Here is a 27,594-nt window from a genome sequence, read left to right on the forward strand (position 1 = left end):
TTTATGATTCAAAGACCCAGATTCAAGTGCTAGTGGCTTGTTATTCCAGGCCAACTCACTTATTAACCTCCCTGAACCTCAAGTTTCTCATTTTTAAATGGAAGTAACATTATAATACTATTTCACTGCATTGTGAAGCTCCAAGGAGATAACATAAATGTGTGATTTGGTCAATTATAAAACAATGTAAATAAGGTTAGAATAATCCACTGTTTTCTTCTGTGTGCATTTTCTCTTTAATTCTCTCAGGTAATTTCCAGGCATAGGGCTTCACGATGTGTGGCCTGTAGGCTACCTGTATCAGGATGTCCTGGGTTATGCATTTAAAAATATAGGTATACCTACCAAATCAGAATCTCTGGGGATAGCCCCAGGAAACTACATTTTGAACAAACTTTCCCAGTCATTTTTTACACCCATTTTAAAATCCATATGTAGGAATTCCTGGTCTAAAGACTTACAAGACACCTACTTTATTTTGCTTATGTAGTCAGCTTCATTTTCAACAGCTTTGCAAACATTGGCACAGTTGAGTTACTGATTGAATATCTTGATTTCTTATGTCGTGTTAAATAAGTATCTATTTTTTAAATGTGCTTTGATTGCTTCAGAAGCAGAAAATGATACTTCTACATCTAATTTTGCTTTCTGCCACTAGCAGTCAGGGATTTTAAAGTTCTACCTACAGTTTTGCATCTTAACTGGCTGTATAGCCAGGTAGTCCTGTCTTTGTAGTGTCAAGTTGGTCAGTTGTTTTGTACCTGGAACTCTGTGGCCCCAAAAGGTCTTCATTCTTCTTATTACACATGAAAAAACAATTGAACTAGTGAACTTCTGATAGAGTCTTAATATTGCTCAACTGTTTACATAATAACCTGTGCCATAAATATGCCCATATTTTTCAGATCTCACCCAGAAATGTTCTGTTGCTTCTCATTGTGTGACCTTGGACGGGTCATTTAATCTCATTAAACTTCACTTTCTTCATATGTAAGATGAGGAAAAGGATAGCAAAAGGATAGTAAACTGGAAGAGATGTTAAAGACAGATAAAGTCATTCTCATTTCATTGTGGAAGAAAGTGAAATTCAGAGAAATAGAGTCATTTTTCTAACATGAGAGAACTTACAACATATGTTAAAACAGCACAGCGCCTTACATGCAATGATTGCTAAATAACCATGAACCATTATTATTGTTGTTGATGTTATTGTTATTGCTGTTAACAGATATGTTTTATTTTCAGAAATGGGAAAAGAGAAGGAAGGAAGCTTTTTGAGATGAGCATGGAGTTTCAGAGGGTTGTCAGAAGAAGAGGGTTTAAATTTTTAAATTTTTCCAGAATGTGTTAGGATTGCTAGCTTTTTATGGCTGGATTTTGAGGCCCCCTGCTACTGATTTGGTCAACACTAGAAGTTGCAAGACAAGGTAACTTGTCTCTGAAGATTACCAACTGTGAAATGGGTTTTAAATCAAAGAATGTTAGAACAAGTCATAGGGATCACTTATTTGCATTCCTTCCATTTAAAGAAACCAAGGCTCCGAGATGAGAAGAAAAGGAATTTGCTCAGGTCGCAAGAGATGTTTGAGAGAAGCTAGACACTCGCTGTCCACACCTCTGCACTCTGTCCATTGTGATCTCCGTATCTTCCTCTTCACAGCCATTTTCGCTGTAATGGAAATATATGCCAGAGGTACAGCTGAATAGCCTAGAAGGATTGCTCCTAACATTACCATATATCTTTGATATTTTTAGCAATTTTACTGCCTTTATAAATTTAAACTTAAGATTTTTAGAATTCTTCCTCACTGTACCTTTCTGTTGAGATACTGCTGGAGTCATTATCTTCCTACATATTTGGCAGTGAAATCTAAGACTTTGCCCCGCTACTGAATTTCTAATCACAATACAGTTACTTAGTTTAGTTCCCAGACCCTCAATTTGTTAATTTTTCAAGCAGGATTTAAAAAAAAAAAAAATCAATATTTATCCTGTTTTCTCTAGATATTTTTATCTTTTTTGCTGATAACATTATTACTTTTTTTTTTTTTTTTTTTGCTATTATCATTTTTAATTACCTGGTCTATTTAAACCATTTTCCCTCCTTATAAAACTTTTCCTTAAAAAATTTTTAAGAAATTTTTTTCTTAAAAAAATAAATGATTATTTTAGATCTAGAACATTCAGAAAATATTAAAATACAGAAAATAGAAACTGCACATAAAAATACAAAAAAAAAGAAAAAAATCTGTTCTAATAGCACCATCATTACAATTAAGTGATTGTTTTATTCCCTACCAGTCCTATTACAATGAATATATGTGCATATGCACAAATTTCGTATATGTTTGTAGTATACTGTATAAACACTCTATATTGTAAACAAAATTATAACTATGTAGATCTGTTAATTGCAGCATGTAATCCCCATCTGTGGATACACCATAATTTGTTTTTCCAGTCTCTCATTGCCATATATGTAGTTGATTCTTAAATGTTCGCTATTAAAAATCCTGTGACATACATTGATGTTGGTGGTCAATGGGTATAATGGTACAAATTCAGTTTTTATGAATTTTTATGAATTTTTTATGAATTTTTTTGAATTTTTTTCATTTAAAAAATTCATTTTTAAAGTAATGTTGTTTTAATTAATTTTTATTTGATTTTTAAGAAGGTTAGGAACATTTAAATAATTTTATGAGCCATTTGAATATTTTGTTTTATAAAATATGTTTATATCCTACCCTTTCCTTGTATTCTGTTTCTTTTCTTTTATAGTTCTTTATATGTAAGTATATTAATTCCTTTCCTACCTTATGTTGAAAATATTCCCCTAGTTTATTTATTTTTTGTCTTTTGGCTAGTGTATAGTGTTTATTGAAGAAGTTTTAAATTTATGTGCTATGAATTCTATCAGTCTTATACTTGATAATTTCTTCCTCTGTTTTTATGCTAAAAAGTCATTCCTCAATCTGAGATCATGTCCATATTAACTCTATGTTTCTTCTTGTTCATATAAGTTTTCCTTTTACACAAAAATGTTTAATATAACAAGAATAAAATAATTATCCTAGCCATTGTTTATTTAAAAATCCCTTACCTTTGACTACTTTGAATTTCCATAGTTAAGAATAATACAGTTTACTTCTGGGTGTTCCTGTTCTGTTTTATTAATTTATCAATTATTGACTCAGCTTCACAGGCCTCTTTTTAATTGATTTATAATCTGTACATACTTTTAATCAAAACTTTTTATTATCTTTAAAATATCATTCATTTTTCTTGGGCATTATGCCCCCCTTGTAGGCATCTCACTGAGACAATTTAGAATCGCATTGCACATATAAATTAATTTCAGTAGAATCGATTTTGTAATATTAGCTCTTCCATTCTGGATCATGGCATATCTCAGTGCTTATTCAAATCTTTACTGTTTCTGTATAAAGTTTTTCATCTTCATAGTATTCTGTTTTGGGTACTGTATATTTACTTTTTCCTTCTGGTCTTTTCTTTCCTTTTCTCTTCTTCTCCTTCTCCTTTTCCACTTTATCCTTTCTCTCCTCCCCTTCTCCACTTCTTCCCACTCCTCTTCCTCCAACTCCCCCTCCTTGTCTTTCTTTTTTTCAAAGAACTCATTAACTTGCAAATCATCAGTTCAAACAAGCCTAGGCAAAGGAAGTTATTTTCTCACATAACTGAAAAGCTTTATATTAAATACCAATGGATTCAAGTACGAAAAAAATAAAAAAGCCACCCACAGCTTCAGGATGTGTTTCTTCATAGTTTGAAATGTGGAAAGAAGAAAGCCACTTTCTCTCTGCTGGGTATTCAGATTGGGCAGGGATGGAGGGAGAGCATACATTTATGGTTAGTCCAGAAAAAATTCACTCAATGTGGGAAGTAGTCTTTGAAAAGTTTGAAAGCTGAGAAAAATATATATTTACAGTAATATTAATAAATATATCTTTGTGGTTTTCAATTTTTAAATTTTTTGAATTATACTTTTTATATTGGCTATTGCTAATATAGGCCAAGCTATTGGCTTTTTTCAACATATTTACAGGTACTTTTCAGATTTACATATTACATGTTTATATTAAAATTTCCCATTGGATTTATTTTTTCCGTTGCTATTTCCATAGTTTAGGTGTAATATATCACATGCAAAAAAAGAACAATAATGTCTGTATCCAATGATTAGATCATATTTCTTTTTCTTATTGATAAATTAAAATGTTTAAAAGTTCCTTAATGTGATAGCAGATGTTTTTAATACTTAATTTTAATGGAAATGTGTCACTGGTATTTCATCATGAATATAGTAATTACTATTGGCATGAAAAAGGCACTTTATCATTTTAATAAAAAATAATTCTACATATATGTTACTTAAAATACAATAGTTGAAATGAATTGAAATTATTCCTGTTGTAGTCTTATTCTGTGGATTGTAGTGTGGACTGCTCTATATGTTTTTGAGTATATTATTTGGGAATTTTGGTTTTGGATTACTGCATGAGGTATAATGATTTATAGCTCATGTATCTGTGTGTGTGTGTGTGTGTGTGTGTGTGTATTTGTGTGTGTATTAGTCCTGTGTGTTTTTAGATGTGTGTGCATTTGTCCTGTTAACTCAATTATAAAGGGTCAAATGAACGGCAATAACCATTTATTTGAGATCCAAAGAATAGCTATATGGGAAATACTGGTTCAGGCAGAAACCCAAATATTGTTCTGATAAGAAGATAAAAGCAAGGGGTATTTATAAGACAGGGAAGGGGAACAATTCCATCAATGTTTATTGACAGTACTGTCATTACCACATTGTATATTCTTGCCTCCTTTGTCATAGATTAATTGACCATATAAGTGTGAATTTATTTCTGGGCTCTGTATTGTGTTCCATTGAACTATATGTCTATTTTTATGTTAGTACCATGCTGTTTTGATTAGTATAGCCTTGTAGTATAGTTTGATATCAGGTATTGTGATTTCTCCAACTTTGTTCTTGTTTCTCAAGATTGCTGTGGCTATTCGGGGTCTATAGTGGTTCCATATAAACTTTAGAATTCTTTGTTCTTGTTCCGTGAAAAATACCATTTGGTATTTTGATAGGGATTGCATTATTAAGTCTATAGATTTCTTTGGGTAGTATGGACGTTTTGATGATTTTAATTCTACTTATTCATGAGCATAATATATGCGAAGGCCAGACAATTAAGTTCACAGATTTTTCACCATGTAAGTACACAGTGGGAAGTTCTCAAACTTGATTGTCTGGCCTTTCATGTTTATTTGTATCTGCTTCCATTTCTTTCTTCAGTGTCTTATAATTTTACAAGTATAGGTCTTTTACGTCCTTGGCTAAATTTATTTCTAGTTTTTTTTTGTTTTTTTCCCATGCAATTGCAAATGGGATTGTTTTCTTTATTTCTCTTTCTGATAGTTTGTTATTGGTACATAATCATAAAACTGATTTCTGAATATTAATTCTGTTGATTTTATTTATTAGTTCTAACAGATTTTTTTGTGGGATCATTGGGGTTCTTTCTATATAGTATCATGTCATCTACAAATAATGACAATTTTACTTCGTTCTTTCCAATTTGGATGCCTTTTATTTCCTTTTCTTCTCTGATTGCTGTGGCTAGGACTTTCAATACTATGTTGAATAAAAGTGGTGAAATTGGACATGATTTTTATCTTTGATTTTGTTTATGTCGTATATCACATTAATTGATTTGTAGATATTGAACCAATCTTGCATCTCAGGAATATCATGGTGTATGATTTTTTTAATGTATTGCTGAATTTGGTTTGCTAATATTTTGTTGAGGATTTTTGCATGCAAGTTCATCAGGTATATTGGCCTGTAATTTTCTTTTTTCTTTTTTATAATGTCTTTGGTTTTAGAATCATGGCAATGCTGGCCTTGTAAAGTGAGCTTGGGGATCATTTCTCCTTTTGAATTTTTTGGAATGGTTTGAGAAGGATACATGTTAATTCTTCTTTTGAATGTTTGGTAAAATTCACCTATGAAACCATCCAGTCTAGGGCTTTCGTTTTTTGTGATTTTTTTGATTACTGATTTGATTTTGTTAGTAGTATTCAGTCTGTTGAGATTTTCTGTTTCTTCCTGATTCAGTACTAGAGGATTTCATGTTTGTAGGAATTTATCCATTTTTTCAGATTGTCCAATTTTTTGGCATATAATTATTTGTCATTTTTTCTTATAATCCTTTGTATTTTTGTGATGTCAGTTGTCACTTCTCCGCTTTCATTTCTGATTTTATTTATATGGGTCCTCCCCCTTCTTTTCTTGATGAGTCTGGTTAAATGTTTATCAATTTTGTTTATGTTTTCAAAGAACTGGCTCTTGGTTTCATTGATTCTTTGTATTGTTTTTTCAGACTCCTATTTTATTTATTTATTTATTTGTTTGTTTATTTATTTATTTCTACTCACTTTTGGCCTTGCTCTTCTTTTTCTAGTTATTTTAGGTGTAAAGTTAGATTGTTTATTTAAGATTTTTCATTTCCCTCAGTAATGTGGGATGCTTCAAACTGGTTTACATCTTCACCAATACTTGGTTTTGTCAGTGTTTTTAATTTTAGCCATCCTAATAGGTGCATAGTGGTATATTACTTTGGTATAATTTATATTTTCCCAATGATGTTGAGCATTTCATGAGCTTATTGGCCAGTATACCATCTCCATCTTTTGTGAAGTGTCTTCAATTCTTTTGACAATTTTTAAAAATTGAATTGTTCTATTGTTTTACATATATGTGTGTGCATAAACACAGACATACAACACACTGACATACGAGTAGTCTAGTACTTTTCAGGTTTACGTATTCCAAGCCTCTATTTTCATATTCTTATCTCTGTCCAATTTATCACTCTTTCTTTTATGTTTCAACTTAAACTGTAATGTTGTCTGAGAAACCTTTTCTTACCTCAAGATTGCTAATATTTTCTTTCAGTATTTAATATAAATAGCCTGCTTCCTGCCAGAAAAAGAAGCTGAATCAAAGCAGGTAGAGTTGAGACAATGAGAGGGAGAAAGGATGATCTCTTTTACTCGTTTAGATCCCTTAAAACTAAGTCTGATCCTTCTAGGGTCTCTGTTGAATATCCATGATACTCATTAAACACATTCCTCTCTGGCTAGTTGGGACTTCATTATGTCCGAGCCCATCGTGGGCTTTGGAATTGTTCAGCTCTTTGAGGAGTTTTACCCTTTGCAACCTACACATGGGAACTCCCTGCAGATTTCAGAGTTCTGCATCTGCATGGCTCCTTCCTTTGTGGCATTCTGCAATACAAATTGTATTTGCTTCAGCCTCCCCAAACTCCAGTCTTTTTCCCTAATTCAATAAGACCACTTTCCTTGGGTTCAGTCTTCCTGCAGTGTGGTGTGGAAACTACCCACAGGCAGAAAGTATTAGTTATAGGGTTCAAATGATTTGTTTCCCTTCTTTCAGGGATCACTGTCCTATGCTTCTCGTCCAATGTCTAAACGTTTTTTCTTGCATATATTTTTATCTAGTATTCTAATTGTTTACAGAAGTAAGGTAAGTCTGGAATCAGATATTCATTATGACAGAAATTGGATTCTGTACGTTTTTGCTTGAATTGTGGTAAAACACATAAAAATTACTATTTTAACCATTTTTAAGTTTACAGTTCAGTGTCATTAAGTATGTTCACATTGTTATGAATGCATACACTATCATCACTATCTATGTCTAGACCTTTTTCATCTTCCCAAACTAAAATTCTCTAACCATTAAACAGTAACTCTTTATTTTCCATTTCACAGTAAAGTTAAACAAAACAAAACAAAAGCCAAACCCTCAGTGGTATTTGTTATAAAGCAGTTATTCACACTTGTGGAGTCAAGTAGTACTGTATTTCCCCAGAAATAAGACTTAACTGGAAAATAAGCTGTAGCATGATTTTTCAGGATGCTCATAATATAAGCCCTACCCCAAAATAAGCCCCAGTTAAGATCCTCAGCCAGACGGATACATTTAGTACACCCGTTGCAACACACGACGGTATTAAATTATAAAATAATAATATTAATATATAATTAAATATAAATAAATAATATTATTGATATTAATACTTAAAGTAAATGATAATATAAATTATAATTAAATATTTGTAAATACCCAAATGAGCGCCTTTGGACGAGAGGCAAATGCCTCTGTAAACAGATGAACTTATTAAACACATTCCACTCTGGCTAGTTGGAACTTCATTATGTCCGAGCCCGTGGTGACCAGACTTATTGCCGAATGACCAATTGGAGTACAGACACAACACATGAATAATATGCGCACTTGATAACAAACAGACGTGGTTGTGTCTAATATGAACCTTCAAAATTCAATATGTTGTGTGTTGTAACAGGCATACTTAATGCACTCGTGTGAAATAAAGAAACGTTTTCTGAATTTCGGAGCCTGCACATGCTCACTTTCAATCTTTTTATACTGTGAGTTTCTATGGATCTTGTCTTCAATAAATCTAGCATTTACCTAACCACAATAACATCAAAGCTATACTATATCATTTATGAATGGTGTACTTTAGGAAGTATACAAAATTGTTAGACCACAAAATTTTCCACTTGGAATCTTTATTCATTGTATGTTTGTCTGTCTGCTGTATTATGTTCGAAGACAAATGTGAAGTCATCATAAATTCATTCCTCTATATGTAACCTGGATTTTCTGCTTTGATGTTTTTAGGGTACCTTTCACTTTCACTGAAACCCAAACCAGTTTCTAGGAAGACTCTCGGTGAGTGTGATTAACTGATTTTCTCTAGATTATGATGAACCTTTTCAGTTTGCACACCCTGATATGCAATTATTTCCTTAATTATTCTAACTACTACTCTATCCCTCCCCAAGTTTCTCTCCCCTGCCCAAGGAAAACTGATGATTTTTAATTTAAATCATTATTGACTGTCCCATATCTATATTTCATTTCATAATTTTAATCTCTTTCTTCCTCCATTCTTACTTTAAAGTGAGCTTTCCGAGTGTGTTTTAGCATCTATAATGTGAATTTTTATTCTGCAATTGCATTTGTACTTTTCCTGGATTGGATTGTCTCATTCCATGTTTCATCTTATCCTATGGTTTTCTGCCTCAATAAATTTTCTCTTACGGGACTCTTGCTCCTTTTTTTGAGACATGTTTTTCTTGCATTCTAATGAGAGTGCTGTAGTTTTCTGCAATTACTTCTACATCTGGTAATAGAGAATAGATTTCTCTGTTGATTGTTTTGGGTGAGTTCTTTCCCTTATTTTCTAACTGAGATCTTGCTGGTTTATTCCTCATTAATCATTCGAAGGCCAAATAAAATTTACCTTGGCTTGGAATGGCCCAGCAGTTTAGATGTACTGATTGCATTTGGCCTTCTCAGAGTTCCAGATGATGTGAAGGTGGGTGTACACAATTTCTTACACAATTTTTCAGTGTAATAATCACTGATATTGCACTATTGTTTGATTTATTCTTTCTCTTTACTTTCTTACTCCCTAGTACTTAGAACAAAGTATCAGTTTTTCATTTGTCCAAGTACCTCTGTTGTTAACTTGGGGAATTGAATGCAGGTCTTACTTCTCCTTTTTTGCCTTCCTCCTATATCTTCTTCTAAATAATTGTGACAATATCACACATACACTTTCCAAACAGAATGATTGCAATTTATGAATATTAATGCATATTATTATGGTTTATCAAATATGTATTACATATTTATATATTAAAATATATTTCTATTTATCAGATATGTATATATGTAGTTTACTTAATCAAATCATTAATATGGGGCAGTTAAATCACTTCTATTTCTCTAGTATTAAAATAACTTATATTAGTTCATTTTTAATGTGTTTTGGCACTATTTTTTTTGGATAAACTCTTAGAAGTGGAATTGTTGGCATAAATTATAATACAACCTCTGTGAACTTTTGATATATATCAAGAAATTGTTTTCCCAAATATTCTTACCAAGTTTAACTTTCAGAAGCAGTAAGAACATATACTTTCATTTTAAAAAAGGTATCATATACTTATTTTGAAAAAAAAATACAATTCTGAAAAGCTATGAAAAAGAAGATACAAAGCAGCCTAGCAATGACTATTGCTATTGATTTGGCTTAGTTATTTATTTTCTGCTCTACTTCCTTCTAGGATGGATAAATGGTTGGATGAATAGACAGGTAGGAAGATAGATGGATGGATGGATGGATGGATGGATGGATGGATGGATGGATGGATAGATAGATGATAGAAAGATAGAGTATGAAATCATGGATGAGAATATTTATAAAATGATATTTAAGGTGTTTTACATTTTTTTGTGATTATGCATAACTCTGTGACTAATGCCTTTACATTTAATATAATTGTTTATTTCATTAATATAAATCCTAGAAATAAAATCAGGAAGAATAAATATTTTTAACTTTATGTATAATTGTGTGTGGTATACACACATATATAAAATGTCAAAAGAGTGTTGCATCAACTTATGCTCTCAGCATCCATGTATATGAATATTTGTTACATTTACCCTCACAATTGTTGAGTATTAAAAGGATTTTCCTATTTTGTTTAACTTGATAGGAAAAGAAATGATACCTTATTGTTTTGATTTGTATTTATTTGATCACTAGTCAGGTAAAATATATATTTTTCTAATGTTTATTATACATACATAAGTATTCTTCTAAAGAAATTCTGTTAGAGTTCATAATCAAATTGTCTGCTTTTATTACTGTGCATAACTATTAATACTATTAATGATTTGGCTCACACCATTGTTACTTTGTATACATGAAAATAATTCTTATTTTTTAATTAACTACACTTATTTCTGTATTTTATTTCCATTTTTAGTACTTCTAGTTCAAAAAATCTTTTCACATAATCAACGAATTACTCAAATATTATAGTTGGTCAGTTAATTATGTGGGAGAGCTAATGAAATGAAATCCTCCCTACCTTCTGAGTTCAATTCTGTTCTTTGCATCAGCAACAAGAATCGAATCAAATACTACCCCAGTACTCAGCTTGATTGAATTTTTTTTTTATTTCAGAGAATAAAAGACCATGCCTTAAATTCTCTCAGCTAAGTATAAAGGATTCTCTCAGAGATTTGTTTAAGCCCGAAATTGAGATGTTTCTGATAATGTATACAAGGAACAACCTAAACTGTGGGGAGCCACTGTTTGAGCAGAATAACTCACTTAATGTTAATTTTGACACAAACAAGAAAACAGTCTGGCTTGTTCATGGATACAGACCAACAGGCTCCACTCCACAATGGCTTCAGAACTTTCAAAGGATTTTGTTGATTCAAGACGATATGAATCTAATTATAGTTGACTGGAACCGTGGTGCTGCAACTCTTATTTACAATAGAGCAATTAAAAATGCCAGAAAAGTTGCTGCGAGTTTGAGTCAGTGCATTCAGGTGCTTTTGGTAAGTCTGGAATTTTATGTACGATGTATGGTATACAATGTACAGTGTGTTATGCAATACCACAAAGTGGTAATAAAAGAATGTGCTTTTAATGCTTTTTCCCCCATAGCATTCAGAATTACTGCTTTGATATGCTAAAGTGTGCAGTCATCTTTCTTTGTATAGATGGATAATTCTATATCTAGACATGAACTGTATGATTTTAAAAAATTATCTTAAAGACTAAGTTATTGTAGTTTATCTTAAAAGTCTTTTAAGTTTTTAATTTTTTAAACTTTACCTATACAGATTTCAGGAAAAGGTAGTGAGTGATTCTATGTGGACAGAGTGCATAAACCATATAGTCATTAGGTTCTTTAGATATCTTTTCTAAGGTATAGCTAATATGTTTATAGTTATTCAAGTGTGAATTAGTAAAAGGGAGGAAAAACAGCTTGAAAAGGAGCATACTTCTGCCAGCCTTGGAGGTAGGTCTCAGTTTTATATAGATTTGTGCAGGATTTAGGTCCAGGGTTGGGATAGGTCAAATAAATTGAGGACAGTTCTGGGTCATCTTTGGTTACTAAGTAACCCATAGGGAGATCCAGAGAGAGGTGTGGTGATGGGCACTTGAGAGAAAAAATGGCAATGTCTGATTTGGGGGTATTTCTGAACTTGAAATCTGCCTTTGAGTTGTTGTTGTGCTTAACTTCCAAGCCTCTGCTGAAACTGAGCAAGCATAACACAGCCAAGAAATAGTTACATGTAGTGATTAGGAGTCAGACTGGAGGGTTTCAAAGACCAAATCCATCTTTTATCATCTGTGTGATTTTGAGCAATTGCCTCATTTCTTTGTCTATACATTTGGAATAACAAAATTTTATAACAGTATTTAAATATTAAATGAAATTAGTTCTTAACCAGTGCCTGACATATAATAATCATTAAATTAAAATCAGCTATCATGATTTTTACATTCTCAAATTTGGACAAAACCAAACCTTCTCTCTAGACTCTAGAGAGACAGAGGAGGTAATTGATGTACCTGTTCTTACTGATAGTCTGTAAATTGAATAATTGATTTTTCCCTATAGCAACAGTTTTCTTTTCTAAATTAATTAGTATGTACCGTAAAGTGTGGGAAATGTGAATGTTAAATTGGAAATTTTATTGTGTTAGATAAATTTCTAAGAGTCCCTTTGCTTACAAAGGGTTCATATTACGAAGAAGGGATGAAAAGATCAGTTGCACTAAAGTTGAAAGCAATACTCCCTCAGGTTTCTGGGCATTGCTCTGAAAAAATTGAAGAAAATTATCACCCTGTGCTTGGGAAGCCTGAGTCTAGTTTCTCATAAGCAGTTAATGCGCCACATCTTTCTCCAAGCCCTCAGATGTGGCACTGTGTACACTGGGCCATGACTTGTTTCCCGAGAATGTAAAGGAAGAAATTCTCCCTCAGTTGAGCTCCTAATGCCCCCCATAACCCAGGGATGGGGCAGGTGAGACTCTGAGAGATGTTCCAAACTTGGGCTTGGAAGATCTGACTCCATCGCTACCCAGCTTGTGACCCAGAGAAATCACTTAAAAATCTATGAGTCTTACTATATCATCTCTGAAGCGAGGATGATTATTCATACTGTTCAGTCTTCCAAGAATTTTTGACACAATCTCATCAGCTGAAACAGAAAGGCAGATTAGCATATATTTTGGAGTTAAGCAGACCTGGACTTGAAGTCTATCATTTTCCCCTGTAGTATGTGGCTTCGGGCAACTCATTATTAAACCATATTCATTCAGCATTTAATAGGTTCTAGGAACAGTTTTAGGCAATAGGATAAAAATAAATAACTCACAGGAATATTGTAAATACTAAGTATGAGATTTATAAAGCACTTATCAAGGCAGCTAGTACAAAGTCAGTATACAATGATCTTTAATTATTATGAAATGTTTTACTAATTACATGTGTTGTTTTGCATATACTCTTCTAGATAATAGATGACAAAGGTTTTTAAATTTTTAAATAAAAATGTAATGACATTTTAAAAATGTAGAGAAAAGTCAGATCTCTTCTGGAAAAACTTGAGCAAAGATATAGTTGTTTTGAAATGATGAAATCCCATTCCCTATCTCCCAGAAATGGATTAAACTAGAAAAAATGTAACACATTTTAGGATATTGATGCACAAGGCCTAATTTGTGATTTTTCTGAAATGAAAATCGTAACACTACATTTTTAATTGCAGAAGCATGGAGCGTCTCTTGATAATTTTCATTTCATAGGCATAAGCTTAGGGGCTCATATTAGTGGATTCGTTGGAAAGAGATTTCACGGTCATCTTGGAAGAATAACAGGTAAAATATTTTCGACAAAATGCACGTTTTAGCACACTTTTAAGTATAAGAAATTACTTTATTTAAAATTTGATAGGTACAGTAATTAAGTAATAGAAATACACAAACATTTCTTTTTTGTATGTTACACTCAAATGCTGGTCTTTGTTTTATTAGACTTTAAAGTCTTGTTTAGTTCTTAATTGAGCTTAAGCTACCCTTATAGAATTGAAAAGAAACAGATGGATTTCTACAGACCTTGTTAAAGAAACATTTTTATAACAATCCAGAGAAAAATTTGGACTATTAAATAGAAAACTTTTTTCATGTATTAACTAAAAATATAAACGTAAACTGTATTTAGTTTTCACAAACTTTGATGTATTTCAATTCTTTTGAAAATTTTACTTGAATGCCAGAAGAGAGAATCAGGAACTGGTATCCAAGCTTGAGTGACTCTGGATCCCGATTTCCCTCATTCTTCCTGACCAGTGTTACCACATCCAGTAAGCTTGGTAACCAAATAATGCTGACATGGATTTTCCTGCTTTTATTTAGGAATGATGGTGATTTTAGAACTAGAAGGATAGTATCCCTCCCAAACTATTTAGCTTTTTAAAAGTGTGGAAATCCATGTCCGTAGAAGATTGATAATAATTTCAAGTGTAAATAAAAGGTAATAGAGATTTAGTTAAGCAAAGGGGTAAGGAAGAGGTGAATAACTTGTACAGATAGTTAGGATCTTTTCAAACCTTTAGTATACGTTACTTATTCTGAATGCATTTAATATTTTCCCCATTATGCAGATGTGAAAGCTGAGGATAATGGAATCAATGTGGGAGGGTCAGCTAAGCCAGGATTTACACAAAGATCACTAACACCAAAAGCCCATTCTCTTTCAACCATCACACTAGCTCTGTTTAAACTGGTGAAGATCCTACTTTATTTTAAGGTTTGTTTACTCACATATGAATATTAGTCCAGTGTGAATGGCTCCTCATGCCAAGCAATTATGACCATTTACAAGGCCATAAAATGTGATGTTTCTACATCAGAATAATTTATAGGAAGAGAGAAGTTTCTGCTTCATTCTGTAATTTTGCTAAATAAACTAGGGAAATAAAAGGGCTTGATAATAAAAAATAAATAAATAAAATAAATAAAAAGAAAGATACTATTTAAAAAAAGAAGCATAGTGAACAAAAAAAAAATGGTCATCATGTGGGTAAATCTAAACAAGCGTTAGCAACAAAAGTAACAAATGACTATATTGAGAGATATAGAAACAAGGTGAAATTAAAGTCCTGGAGACATAACATGATAACATATAAGATTGGAGGGTTTTGCAGTTATGCAGGGAAAAGGTGGGAATGTTACATAAAATACATAGACTAAAAAAAGGGAGAGCTGAGATGAGTAACATTATATTTATTTTTTAAAATATATTTTTAAGATGATAGTTTCTTCTACTGTATAGATATTCTCCAGGTGCTGAATTTTATCTCCTTCCTCATTTTTTTATACACTCCAGTAGGTCAGGAGCCTAGAATTTTTATTTAGAATTTCAAATTCACCAGAAATATATCCATATTCCATGGAACTTTGAATATATATTTCTTCTCTTATGTGTGTGTGGTAAACTTTTATGAGAAATGAATGATAAATAAATATGTTTATTTAAATATAAAGCAGTAATAAATACATTTTATTCCACAGCCAAAATTGCATTTAACCTATAGATAGATTCAGGATGAACTAGTAAGGAACAGGGTCCAAGATAGGACCAGGATGGTTTTGATTTATTTCCCCCTCAGAAGTAGTAGTCATTATTTATTATTAAAGTTCTAGCAGTTTATTTCTAATTACTTAAATAAAAATGCTAAAAAAAAAACTCTATAGTATTTTGTTGAGGGATCTCTAGTGTGGCTTAACACTAGATGGTTGATAAACTCTGAAGACTGATAAAACGTATTATTCATATAATGAATATACTTGCTATACATACAATTTAATTTATCTTTAGCTTTGTTTTAGACAGGTTTAAGCTACAACTGTACAGACATATTATATTTGTAATGTGATAATAATGCAAGCATATAATCTAATGATCACTGTAATAGGACTTGATCAATAGATAGATAGTTTCTTTCTTGAATTTCAGGTCTTGACCCTGCGGGACCAAAATTCTCTGGAAAACCACCAAATGACCGATTAGATTACACTGATGCAAAGTTTGTGGATGTCGTCCATTCTGATACCAATGGTAACAATACAGGATTTATTGCTTAATTATTTGAAAGTCCAAAATGCGATGTAGATACTAAGGAAAAGGAGAATGTAAGAGGAGAAAGAGTAGTTCATAAAGTGATAATAAATCTGTAATTATATACTGATTATATTTCCCCAAAAGTAATATTTTTTGGAGTTCATGAAATCCTGTGGTGCCTGCAGCTTTCCTCCTTTAGGTTTCAAGAACTGTCATGTCATCCTAAAAAACTGAAATTTGACAAAAACAATACTTCATCCTGTTCATGCTATTGACAGTTTTATTGATTTGATCACAATTTCCTCCATGCTTAATGTTCTTGATATATTTAATGTTCTTGATACATTCCCACCACTCATTTTCTCGCTGTGATAAATATCAGCTAGTACTGAGCACAGCAATTCAGGCACAGCTAGAGAATACCTTTCCCTAAAGGTAGGGAAATAACTTCTCATTGTTTTAAATTACCTTCCTGAAAATGTCTAACAGGTTCTTGATAGTTTGGGCCAGAATATGTTGGACAGGCACTATCAAGGAATAATTTAGATGGCCCTGATCCCCTCCTGCTTTGAAAATGATGACACTAATATTTATCAATCCCTTTCTATACATCAGGCAATGTTTTAAGTGCTTTATATAAATTAATTATGGAATTCTTCTAAGTTCGCATGAGATAAATAACCATTATCATTTTATACTGATGAGAAAGCTAGGACCAAGATTGCAAGGTCAGTAAGTGGCAGAGCCGAATCTGAAATCCTATCTTTTGGTTACAGAGTCTGCACTTCATATGTTGCTCTGATTAATGTGTGTTGTGATTGTGGGCATGGGGAGGACACAATGCTAAGATAGAGAAGGAGGAAGTGACAGACTGCCCCTACTTCTCTGTTTACTCAGGTTTCTTTTTTCTTTGGTCCAGGTAATTTATTTGTTCCCATATTCCTCTGAATTTACCTTGTGACGACCCATACCAGTGATTTTGTGAGAAATATAAAGACCATAAATGCCATAAAAAATTTCAACTTCTGTATCTATGTGCCAATCGGCTGAGCCTATAATAGGAACAATTCTGCTCCTTCTTTGGAATCTAGGTTTACTTTCATCTTACAGGGAATCAGTGCCCAAAGTTTTATAGTTCTAGTGTGATAACCCTAAACTCTCAAGTCTTCTTTGTCTCTAGTCCTTTATATCAGCTTAACATTTCCACACACGGGACACCTACTGCTCAATTACACTGCAGCTCTTTGTCTGAACTCTTCTTTCTGAAATCCCAATATCAGTTCTGCCTATGGTCTTTTGAATTAGTTCTTCATACTTTTTATTATTTTTGTTCACATTTTTTACTTTTCCTAATAAACTCCTTTGGATTGTCTTATATAGACATCTCTTGGTATTTATGGGGCATTGGTTCTAGGATCCCCACAGATACGAAACTTCACGTACCTTATATAAAAGAATGTAGTGTTTTGCATATAACCTACACACACCCTCTTGTATACTTTAAATAACCTCTATATCACCTATAATACTTAATACAATGTAAATCCTATGCAAATAGTTGTGATACTATATTGTTTAGGGAATAATGACAAGAAATAAAGTCTGTACACGTTCAGTATAGATGCAATCATCATAGGCCTTACACCAAAGTACATGTTGGTAACAGAGTAACATTTTTGTTTTTTCAAATATTTTTGATTTATTGTTAGTTGAATCTGTGGATGTGGAAACCATGGATATGGTGGGTCAACTGTACTCTCAACATCTTTGGATGACTCAGCCTATCAGATCTAATTTGCTACTACATGCCACATAGTTGGCACATTGATTGATCTTTTTATGACTATCTCAAATGAGGAACAGAGAATTTTGACACTGAATACTCACCTAACAATATAGATTAATATCACCACCATACTAATCTAAAGAAGCCAGACACAAAAGCATACATGAAATATGAGTTAATTTATATATATTTTCAAAAAGGGAAAATCTAAGCTATAATATTTTGGGATACAACCTTAGAAGGTAAAGAAGAGCAAAATAAATGATTTTATTTAAAAGAAAAGATTATTTATTTATTTATTTATTTATTTATTTATTAGAGAAAAGAGAGAAGCTGGTGATCCGATAAGGGCACACTAGGGGCTTCTAAGGTGCTATTTCTTGACACGAGTGTGATAGCAAAGTGGCTATTTGCTTTGTAAAAAATAATCAATTGTTAGCATCATGTTTTATGTCTTTTTCTGGTATGTATGCATTATATCTTACAATAAAAAGAAAATTAAAGAGCCATATCTGCTCTACCCACCCTTCTTGAAACCAAGGGAATAAATGACCTAAGCAGACCAAGCTACCCTGCCCTCTCCATCTGAAAAAAGAGAAATGACATGTCTGAATCAAAGGCTGCTTGTAAATTAATAACAAATGTTTTCTGCTTCTCCTTGATTCTTGAGCAGTCTTCTTGGTTTGATTCTAATTCAGTGGCAGATTAGAGAAAATGATGGCTCCAATCTTAGAACCCTTAGTCTTGGAATTTCGTATTGAGTTCAGGTGTGAGGACATTTGAAAGATTTCCAAAATCATTGGACTTTTTTTTCGGTCATATTTCGGAGACTGTTTCTCCTTGCTTAAATTCCACAAACTAAGTGACTGATTGAATATACAGAGTGATTGGTTACCATACCCTCACCACGGTCACAATCAAATTACATACATGCTTTGCTGAATTCTAGGGGGTTCTAATGAAGTCATCTAAGTTGTCTTCCGGCTTTCCTTGTTAGCTGAATCCCCGCCCTCATAATGCACACGCCCCGTGTTTTCATGCCCTGGGAACACCTCACTATCTGTTAACTGTTTCTGCTGCATACTAGAATTAAATAAAGTTGTTACATCTTAATCCTTACTCTCAGATCCAAATATTTATCTTTGTTATGCTACACCTATTACTAAACTCTTTAAGAGTTCATTGTTGTAGGAAATTTCTTGTGCCTCAAGGCAAGGCAGTGCAGTCTTACTTGGCAACGAGATTTTATATCTAATCACAATCCTGAATATTTTGAACTTGCTACCTTCTTTCATTCCTATGGATGGCCACCTGGATTGTAGACCCCATATTGGTAATGGACCCAGAATTTGCACCTTTCCCAGTGCCCCAAAGATCTACAGATCTACAGAAGCCCTTAAATCACATGTAGCTACATATTTCATGTCACTCTGACCCAGCTTGTTTCAGATGAAGCAGCATATTTAGATTGTTTTCCAATTTGTGAATCTAGCACTAAGTTCTAGGCATTACTATCCAGAATCTTGCCTAAAAGCTCCTACATGACGTGGCTTTATTTCCTCCAGTGCTCCCTCTTACACACTATACTCTAGCTTCCCTGGGGCATGTTCACACAGTACCTCCTTGGCTCACGGCCTCATTCACGCCTTTATTTAACTCTCACCTCCTCACTGAGAAATTCTTTAACTAAATTACTTAGAATTGTGACCGACTACCCTCACTACCCTCATTGTTCTCTTATTCTATTTAATTTTTCCTATAGCACTTATCTGACATACTGTATTTTCACTTGTTATGTCTTCCTTCCAGTGGACTATAATTCTACTACAATAAGGATTTTTGCTGTTCTTTTCTTTTTCACTTATATATTCATAGCACACAGAATTTTGATAGGCCCATAGTATACTAGTGACTGGTAAATTTGTTAAAGTAATGAAACATAATTTTCATGGGGAATTAATTTGAGGAATTAGAAGCAGAGAAACTCATCTTCTTAACAATTGCATTTATTTTCAATTCAACTTTTAAAAGAGTCACTTTCAATGGATTTTATAGGAGATTTTGTTTTATACAAGTGTTGCTGACCTGATTATATGCACTTTGTGATTCTTGGGTGGTTTTCACCTCAGGTTTAGGCATTAAAGAACCTGTGGATTTTTCTTCTCAGGTTTAGGCATTAAAGAACCTGTGGGACATGTGGATTTTTATCCAAATGGAGGAGTAGAGCAACCTGGCTGTCCTAAATCAATATTTTCAGGTACACCAATAGTATTTTCGAATGAATTACGTATGCTTCAAAAACGATAAAAATAAATCAACGTACTTTTTCCCTCTTAATCTGTGGGCAAGATTTTGATCACCAGTGCCCATAATTCCTGAGAGTTATTAGTGAAAAACGGTTTAATTTGATCCTTCTCAGTTCATAAAGGTTACTAGTAAACATCCCATTTGGTCATGGGATGAGACCGATTACTTTATAGTTTCAGCAGTTTTAGTTTATAATTTTAAACATTAGGAGACATTATAAGTCATTGAGGAGGCACATACAGCTGAGGATCGTATCACACAAGTTTGGTCTCAGGATTTAATCTTTATCATCACCACAGTACTGTACCAGCATACGTTTGTTAACTCTTGCACTACTTGGTTGTTTTGTATATAAATAGCTCAGCAACTGCTCCAGGTATGGAATTTGGCTCACTTCAGAGCGTCAGTGAGAAATGTTCTGAGTTCTACAGCGGCAGCTTGTTAAGTAACACACTGCTAAATGCTATTGCAGCTGGAGAAGTTTGGTGAAAGGGATACAGGTATAAGAAGCTCAGGAGGAAAGGGATGTGATAAAGTTTTAATGTCACCCGGTTTCATAAGTCATCTCTGACATCGAGTAGAAGTGTTAAGTGAGATGGGTTAGAAGGGAGAAATGAATACACTAGTTATAAAGTATGGTAGCACTGTGTTTGTAGAATTTGTTAAATTATTGAAACTGAACATTTTTACTGTGTTAATTATTACTTTAGAAAATTGTTTTATAAATCTCATGTGAAAGATATACTAAATTTAAATTTTCAATGGTATTATTTGTTTAGTTGCTTGAGATAACACTGTGTGTTGGAGTCAACACTTCAATATTCATAAAACACAGTATCGAGTACAACTTAATTTTTAATTTTTCTCTAATTTACTTGAACTTGGTTTAATACATCTACAATTCTTTTACTTGATTTTTAACACCTAAGGAATACAATTTGTTAAGTGTGACCACCAGAGAGCAGTTTACTTGTTCATGGCAACTTTGGAAACAAACTGCAATTTTATTTCATTTCCTTGTCATTCATATGACGCTTACGAGACTGGTTTATGTGTGGATTGTGACAACTTTAAGAAAAAATCATGTCCAAGGCTAGGTAAGAGAGATTGTTATAATTACTGTGATTCTTTGTGGAAAATGAATAACAGAATTGTCTTAGTATTTTTTGTTGGAAGTTTTCATTTATTTGTGAATATGTTAACATTTTGTAGGCAAATTTGGTAGCTTCATGATGATGCTTGTTTTTGATGTTCAAAAAGGATCTCACTGTCTATTTATAATTCATCTATATTTGCACTAAAGAAAGAGACTTGTGCATTCTTCGTGGCACTGAGAGGTTTTTTCTTTTTTCTTTTTTTTTTGTTGTTGTTGTTTTAATAGGAAATGTTAGGAGCAAGTGATGAAGTATGAATGGATAGCTTTTCATTGGCTATTAGCAAGTGGACATGACTCTATGTTCACACCTTCCAAATTGATAAAGCTTGGTCAGAGCAGTTAAGTATTACAACCTCTGATAACTAAAGCCCGCCAGTGAGGAATTTAGAGAAAAAAGATTCCACATAAAAATAAAATGTTAGAGCTGGAAAGAATCTCAGAGGCTGTTTGTTAATGGTTTCCTAAAGAGAATACCAGACTCAAAGCATGTAAACATCTGATCAGTATCTTGACAGGATTTGCCAGAAATGTTTCCAAAGCCGAAGGGGCTCCGTGAAATGGGAAGCAATTACAAATGCTGAATGAATTACACAGCCTCCTGCAGTGTTCTTCAGCAGGAGGTTTATGCTAATGTACACAGAGAATCGCTAGAAGAGGCAGGAAATATGCAGGCTTCACCAGACTTATTTTCCCGTAGACCCCGTCAGTCCACAAGACATTTTGCGGTATTCGTTTTTTTCAGACCATATGTTTGTGATTGCTTTTCTGGTCCCATCACTTTTCCATACAAATAAGAAAATTGTGACCTAGTATGAACATATGGATTGCTTAAGGGCACAAGTGGGAACTCGTGTTAAACCTCTGAAGTCTGTCAAGCAGTGTTTCTGTCTACTACATTCAGATCTCAAATTTGGAGGTAGAAACGTGGGAACAGACAAATACAGGAAGTGGGAAGCGTCTTAAATATATACGTGTGTATATAATACATATTCGATATGTACATTAAATGTATGTATCTGAAATATATACATATATTAATAATATGCAGTGTATATGGATGCTATCTATGCTATATATGTAATATGTATAATGTATGTATTTGTATATCATATCTATATGATTATGCATAGAAGAATTGGGGCTGTAGTTATGGAGCTAAATTTGTATTCAAGTTTTACATAATCAATTTAGTCTGCTGAGTTTACTAAAAAGAGTTACAGGTAAAATTCTGAATTTGTAATACAATGGTAAACATTTCGACAAGTGGATAATAGCCATAGAGAATATGCTAGGCTCTGATAAGATATCTGTCGAGGGAGTAGATTTGTTTGTGCATCTTCAGCTTGAGTTATTATTGTAATTAAAATAAATAAAATGTGAAATTATTTGAAAAATATTTTGTTATAAAAATCCCATTAATACAAAAATAATATTATTATTATTCATTGATGCTTTATTTCCTTTAGTAATTTCAAATTTTTGTAAGCTATTTGATGGAAATCCAATTTCTAATGTTCTATTTCTCAAATCCCAGGTTTTCAGGCTGAGCAGTGGAAAGATGTTTTAAAAGAAAGATCTCTTAGGATCACTGTGTTTTTGGATACTGCTGGCAAAAATCCATTCTGTAGTAAGTTAACATTTTTGTCAAATGAACAGATGATTAGTTCTAATACTAATTTATATTTTATTCAAAATGTTCTTCCTACCCACTCAAATTCCGTCATGCACTTTCAAGGAATTTTAAAACTTGTCAGAGCCAATTGTACAAATTCAGGTTAGGACTTGGTTTTTTTAGATAAAATGAACATTTGCTTTGGGTGATATTTTTCCCAAAGAAACAATCAAGGTCCTTGTTTATTTTTCCCCAAAATTTGTATGATTATCTTTCCTACCCTTAGAGTTATGTTAGCATATAACAGGTTACAGAGTTTAAGATATCTATCGACACTATTTGCCACCCTTTTGGGAACTGAGACTACATATATAAATTTAAAAAAAAGTGTAAGTACATAATAATCTTCCCAAGATATTTAGAGTTAGACAAGAGGAAAAATTTGAAGAACAAGAGAGAATCTTTTAGAAATAAATTAAATAACAAGATTTATGAGGGGCTAGAAAAGAAAGCAAAATTATTTTGTTTAGAGATGCAAATCTAGAAGTGGTTTATAAATAAAAGTAAATCCTATTATATGAAGAATCTTCTGAGAAAAGTTTCCAGTCACTGCCATTGACCTTGGTTACTGGTGTATAAATATTTAAAATAGATTATCATATTTAAAAATATGTTTAGCTCAGTTATGGTCAGGGTTTTGCAGTTACAGTTGCTGTCAATTTTAAGATATTATAATTCTTTAAGCATTAGTGATGTGTTTGATTATACAGAATTGGGCCCGTCAACTTAATTTATTGTTATTATTTTTTAATTAAATTTATTGGGGTGACAATGGTTAGTAAAATCACATAGGTTTCAAATGTACAATTCTATAATACATCATTTATATATCATTGTGTGCTCACAACCCACAGTCAGTTCTATTTCCATACCATATATCTGACCCTTTTTACCCTCTTCTACCATCCCCCCTCTGTCCTTACCCTCTGGTAACCACTAAACTGTTACCTGGGTCTATGAGTTTTTGCTTCATTATTTGTTTGTCGTGTTCCTTTGTTGCTTTCAGTTTTACATCCCACATATGAGTGAAGTCATATGGTTCTTGATTTTTTCTGTCTGATTTATTTCGCTTAGCATAATAATCTCAAGATCCATGCATGTTGTTGCAAATGGCAGTATTTCATCTTATCTATGGCAGAGTAGTATTTCATTGTGTATATATACCACGTCTTCTTTATCCAATCATCTATCCAAGGATACTTTGGTTGTTTCCATGTCTTGGCCACCATAAATAAAGCTGCAATGAACATCAGAACACATGTATCTTTACGGATAAATATTTTCAGATTTTTTGGGTAGATACCCAGGAAAGGGATGGCTGGGTCATATGGTAATTCTTTTCTTAAATTTGTGAGGAACCTCCATGTTGTTTTCCATAGCGGCTGTACCAATTTACATTCCCACCAACAGTGTATGAGGATTCCTTTTTCTCTACAGCCTCTCCAACACTTGTTACTATTTGTCTTGATGGCAGACATTCTAACCAGTGTGAGGTGATATTTCATTGTGGTTTTGATTTGCATTTCCCTAATAGCTAATAGTTATTAGCTAGTGAAGTTGAGCATAACTAATAGCTAGTGAAGTTGAGCATTTTTTCATATATCTATTGGCAGTTTGTATGTCTTGTAGGGAGAAGTGTCTGTTCAGGTCCTCTGCCCATTTTTCAATTGGATTGTTTGTCTTTTTCTTGTTGAGTTGTATAAGTTCCTTATATATTTTGGATATTAGCCCTTTATCAGAGGAATTATTTGCAAATATCTTCTCCTATTTGGTTGGTTGCCTTTGTTTTGTCGATGGTTTTTTGGCCTGTCCATTTTTCAAATAAAAAATTTTATTGAGTAAATTTAGATTCACAAACAGATATAAGAAATAATACAGAGCGATCCTGTGTACACTTTATCCAGTTTTCCTCAATGGTAAAATTTCACCACACTATAGAATATAATATCGCTACCACGATATTGACATTGATAGAATCCTCCCATCTTGTTCATATTTCCCCCACAGACCCCTCTGTGTGTGTGTGTGTGTTTGTGTGTGTGTATGTGTGTGTGTGTATGTGTGTGTGTGTGTGTAGATCTGTACAACTTAATCACACATACAGGGCTATGTATCTTATCACCACTGAACAGTTTCATCACCACAAGTATCCCTTGTGACACTTTTATAAAGACATATATCACCCTCCTGCCTCCTCCCATCCTGCTGTTTCTCACCCCTGGCATCCATTAATAGATTCCTAAAATTTCATTTTGAAAATGTTACATAAAGGGAAAATTCAGCACATGACCTTTTAATTGGACTTTTTTCCAGTGTAATACTCTGGAGGTTCATCCATAGTATAGCATGTATCAATCATTCATTCTTTTTTATTGCTGAGTAGTATGTACTACAGTCTGTTTAATCATTCATCTGTTGAAGAACATTAGGATGTTTTTAGTTTTGGGCTATTTTGAATATAACTGCTATGAAAATTTGTGTACAAGTTTTTGTGTGAATTTAAGTTTTCATTCATCCATTGTAAAGGTCCAGGAATTCAATTGCTGGGTCAGAGCTAATTGCACAGTTAGCCTTGTAAGAAGTTGACAGAGTGTTTTGCAGAGTGGCAGTAGCATTTTATATTTCTCTCAGCAAAGTATGAGTGATCCAATTTCTGTGATTTCTTACTAGCATTTGGGGGTATCATTATTTAAAAATTTTTATCCATTCTGATAAACATGTGGTGATACCTTACTGAAGTTTTTCATGTTTGTTGCCATGACAGCTTATGTATTGAATATATTTTCCGTATATTCTTTTTGATGAAATGTGTATTTGTGTCTTTTGCCCATTTTACATTTGGACTTCTTTTTTTAATTAAAGTTTATTGGGGTGAGAATTGTTAGTAAAGTTACATGAATTTCAGGTATACAATTCTGTATTACATCCTCTATAAATCACATTGTGTGTTCACCACTCAGAGTCAGTTCTCCTTCCATCTCCAATGTATTTCTACAATTGGACTTTTTTTTAACTGTTGAGTTTTGATGATTTTTATTATTTTTGGTAGTAGTTCTTGTTGGGTATGTGGTTTGCAAATATTTTCTCCAGCCTGTAACTTTACTGTTTTTTCATCTTCTTCACAGGGCTTTTGTAAGGGGAAAAGTATTCATTCTTGATGAGGTCTAATTTATCATTTTTTCCCTTTAATGAAACATAATTTTGGTGTCTAAGAACTCTTTGCTGATCCCTAAGTCCTGAAGATTTTCTCCTACATCTTTTTCTAAAATTTTTATAGTATTATGTGTCATTTAAGTCTATAATCCATTTTTTACAAATTTTGGAATAATATGTGAGATTTAGGTTGAGGTTCACTTTTATGCCTGTGGATTCCCATTTTCTCCATTTGTTGGAAAGGCTATCCTTACTTTATTGAAATGCTTTCGCACCTTTATAAAAAAATAATATAAGCATATTTGTTTAGGTCTATTTCTATTGGGTCTATATTTTGTTGTCTATTTTGTTTCATTGATTTATGTGTTTATCCTTTTTCCAATGCTATGCAGTATTAAATACTATAGCTATGTAGTAAGTCGTAATATCATGTAGAGTGATTATTTCTTATTCTTCTTTGTCATGACTATTTTGATATTTAGGGAATGTTCCTTTCAATATACAGTTAAAATAAGATTGTCTATGTCTACAAAAACTTGATTGGGATTTTCATAGGAATTGTATTAAACCTATGGATCAACTTGGAAAAAACTGACATTTTTACCATGTTGAGTCTTCTGATTCATGAACATGTTATGTCTTTCTATTCACTTTGAATCTTTGATTTCTTTCATCAGCATTTTATAATTTTCAGCAATATAGATCCTGAGCTTCTTCTGTTATGTATACCTACAAATTTCTGTTCTATACCTAAAAATGTTTGCTATCTCCATGTTCATTGTTACTATAAAGAAATGGGACCAAAACTTTTGTATTGAACTTGTTTCCTGAGATCTTGCTGAATTTGCTTATTATGTCTTGACATTTTAAAATAGATTTCTTGGAATTTTCTGTGTAACAGCCATGTCGTGGAGAAACTTTTATTTCCTTACTTTCTAATCTGTATATCTTTTATTTATTTTTTACTGACATATTTCAGTGGCTGAAGCTCCTTGTACTGTGTTGAATAAGAATGATGAGAGCAGACATCTTGCCTTTTTCCTAATCTTAGAGGGAGAGCATTCAGTCTTTCACCGTTAAGTATGATGTTACCTGTACATTTTTTTGTAGGCGATCTTTATAAAGTAAAAGTAATTCCTTTCTGTTCCTAACTTGATAAGAATTTTTCTCATAAATGCATGTTGGATTTTGTCAAATGCTTTTTTTGCAATGTGATATACTCATGATTTTTTTCTTTAATTTGTTGAAATATAAGATTACATTGATTTTAGAATGTGATCCAGTCTTGTGTTCCTGTAATAAATCCCATTTGGTTATAGTGAATATTCTTTTTATACATTGTTGGATTTGGCTTGTGAATAGTTTGTTGAAGACTTTGTGTCTAAGCTCATGAGAGTAATATTGTCTTCATATAAGAATAACACAACCT

General features: G+C 32.7%; 1 protein-coding gene across 1 annotated transcript in view; it reads left to right on the forward strand.

The window, feature by feature from the left end:
• Positions 1-27,594, forward strand: part of LIPI (lipase I) — a gene marked incomplete at both ends in the record, with an annotated part of 43,237 nt that overhangs the window by 2,360 nt on the left and 13,283 nt on the right. The window contains 6 exons of the mRNA XM_081075437.1: positions 11,127-11,512; positions 13,738-13,846; positions 15,987-16,088; positions 20,045-20,134; positions 21,114-21,281; positions 22,875-22,967. Of these exons, the coding sequence (XP_080931563.1) occupies positions 11,127-11,512; positions 13,738-13,846; positions 15,987-16,088; positions 20,045-20,134; positions 21,114-21,281; positions 22,875-22,967 (948 nt within the window). The remainder of the gene's footprint in view (positions 1-11,126; positions 11,513-13,737; positions 13,847-15,986; positions 16,089-20,044; positions 20,135-21,113; positions 21,282-22,874; positions 22,968-27,594) is intronic.

This window comes from Rhinolophus hipposideros, assembly GCF_964194185.1.
Source record: "Rhinolophus hipposideros genome assembly, chromosome: 2".
NCBI lineage: Eukaryota > Metazoa > Chordata > Mammalia > Chiroptera > Rhinolophidae > Rhinolophus > Rhinolophus hipposideros.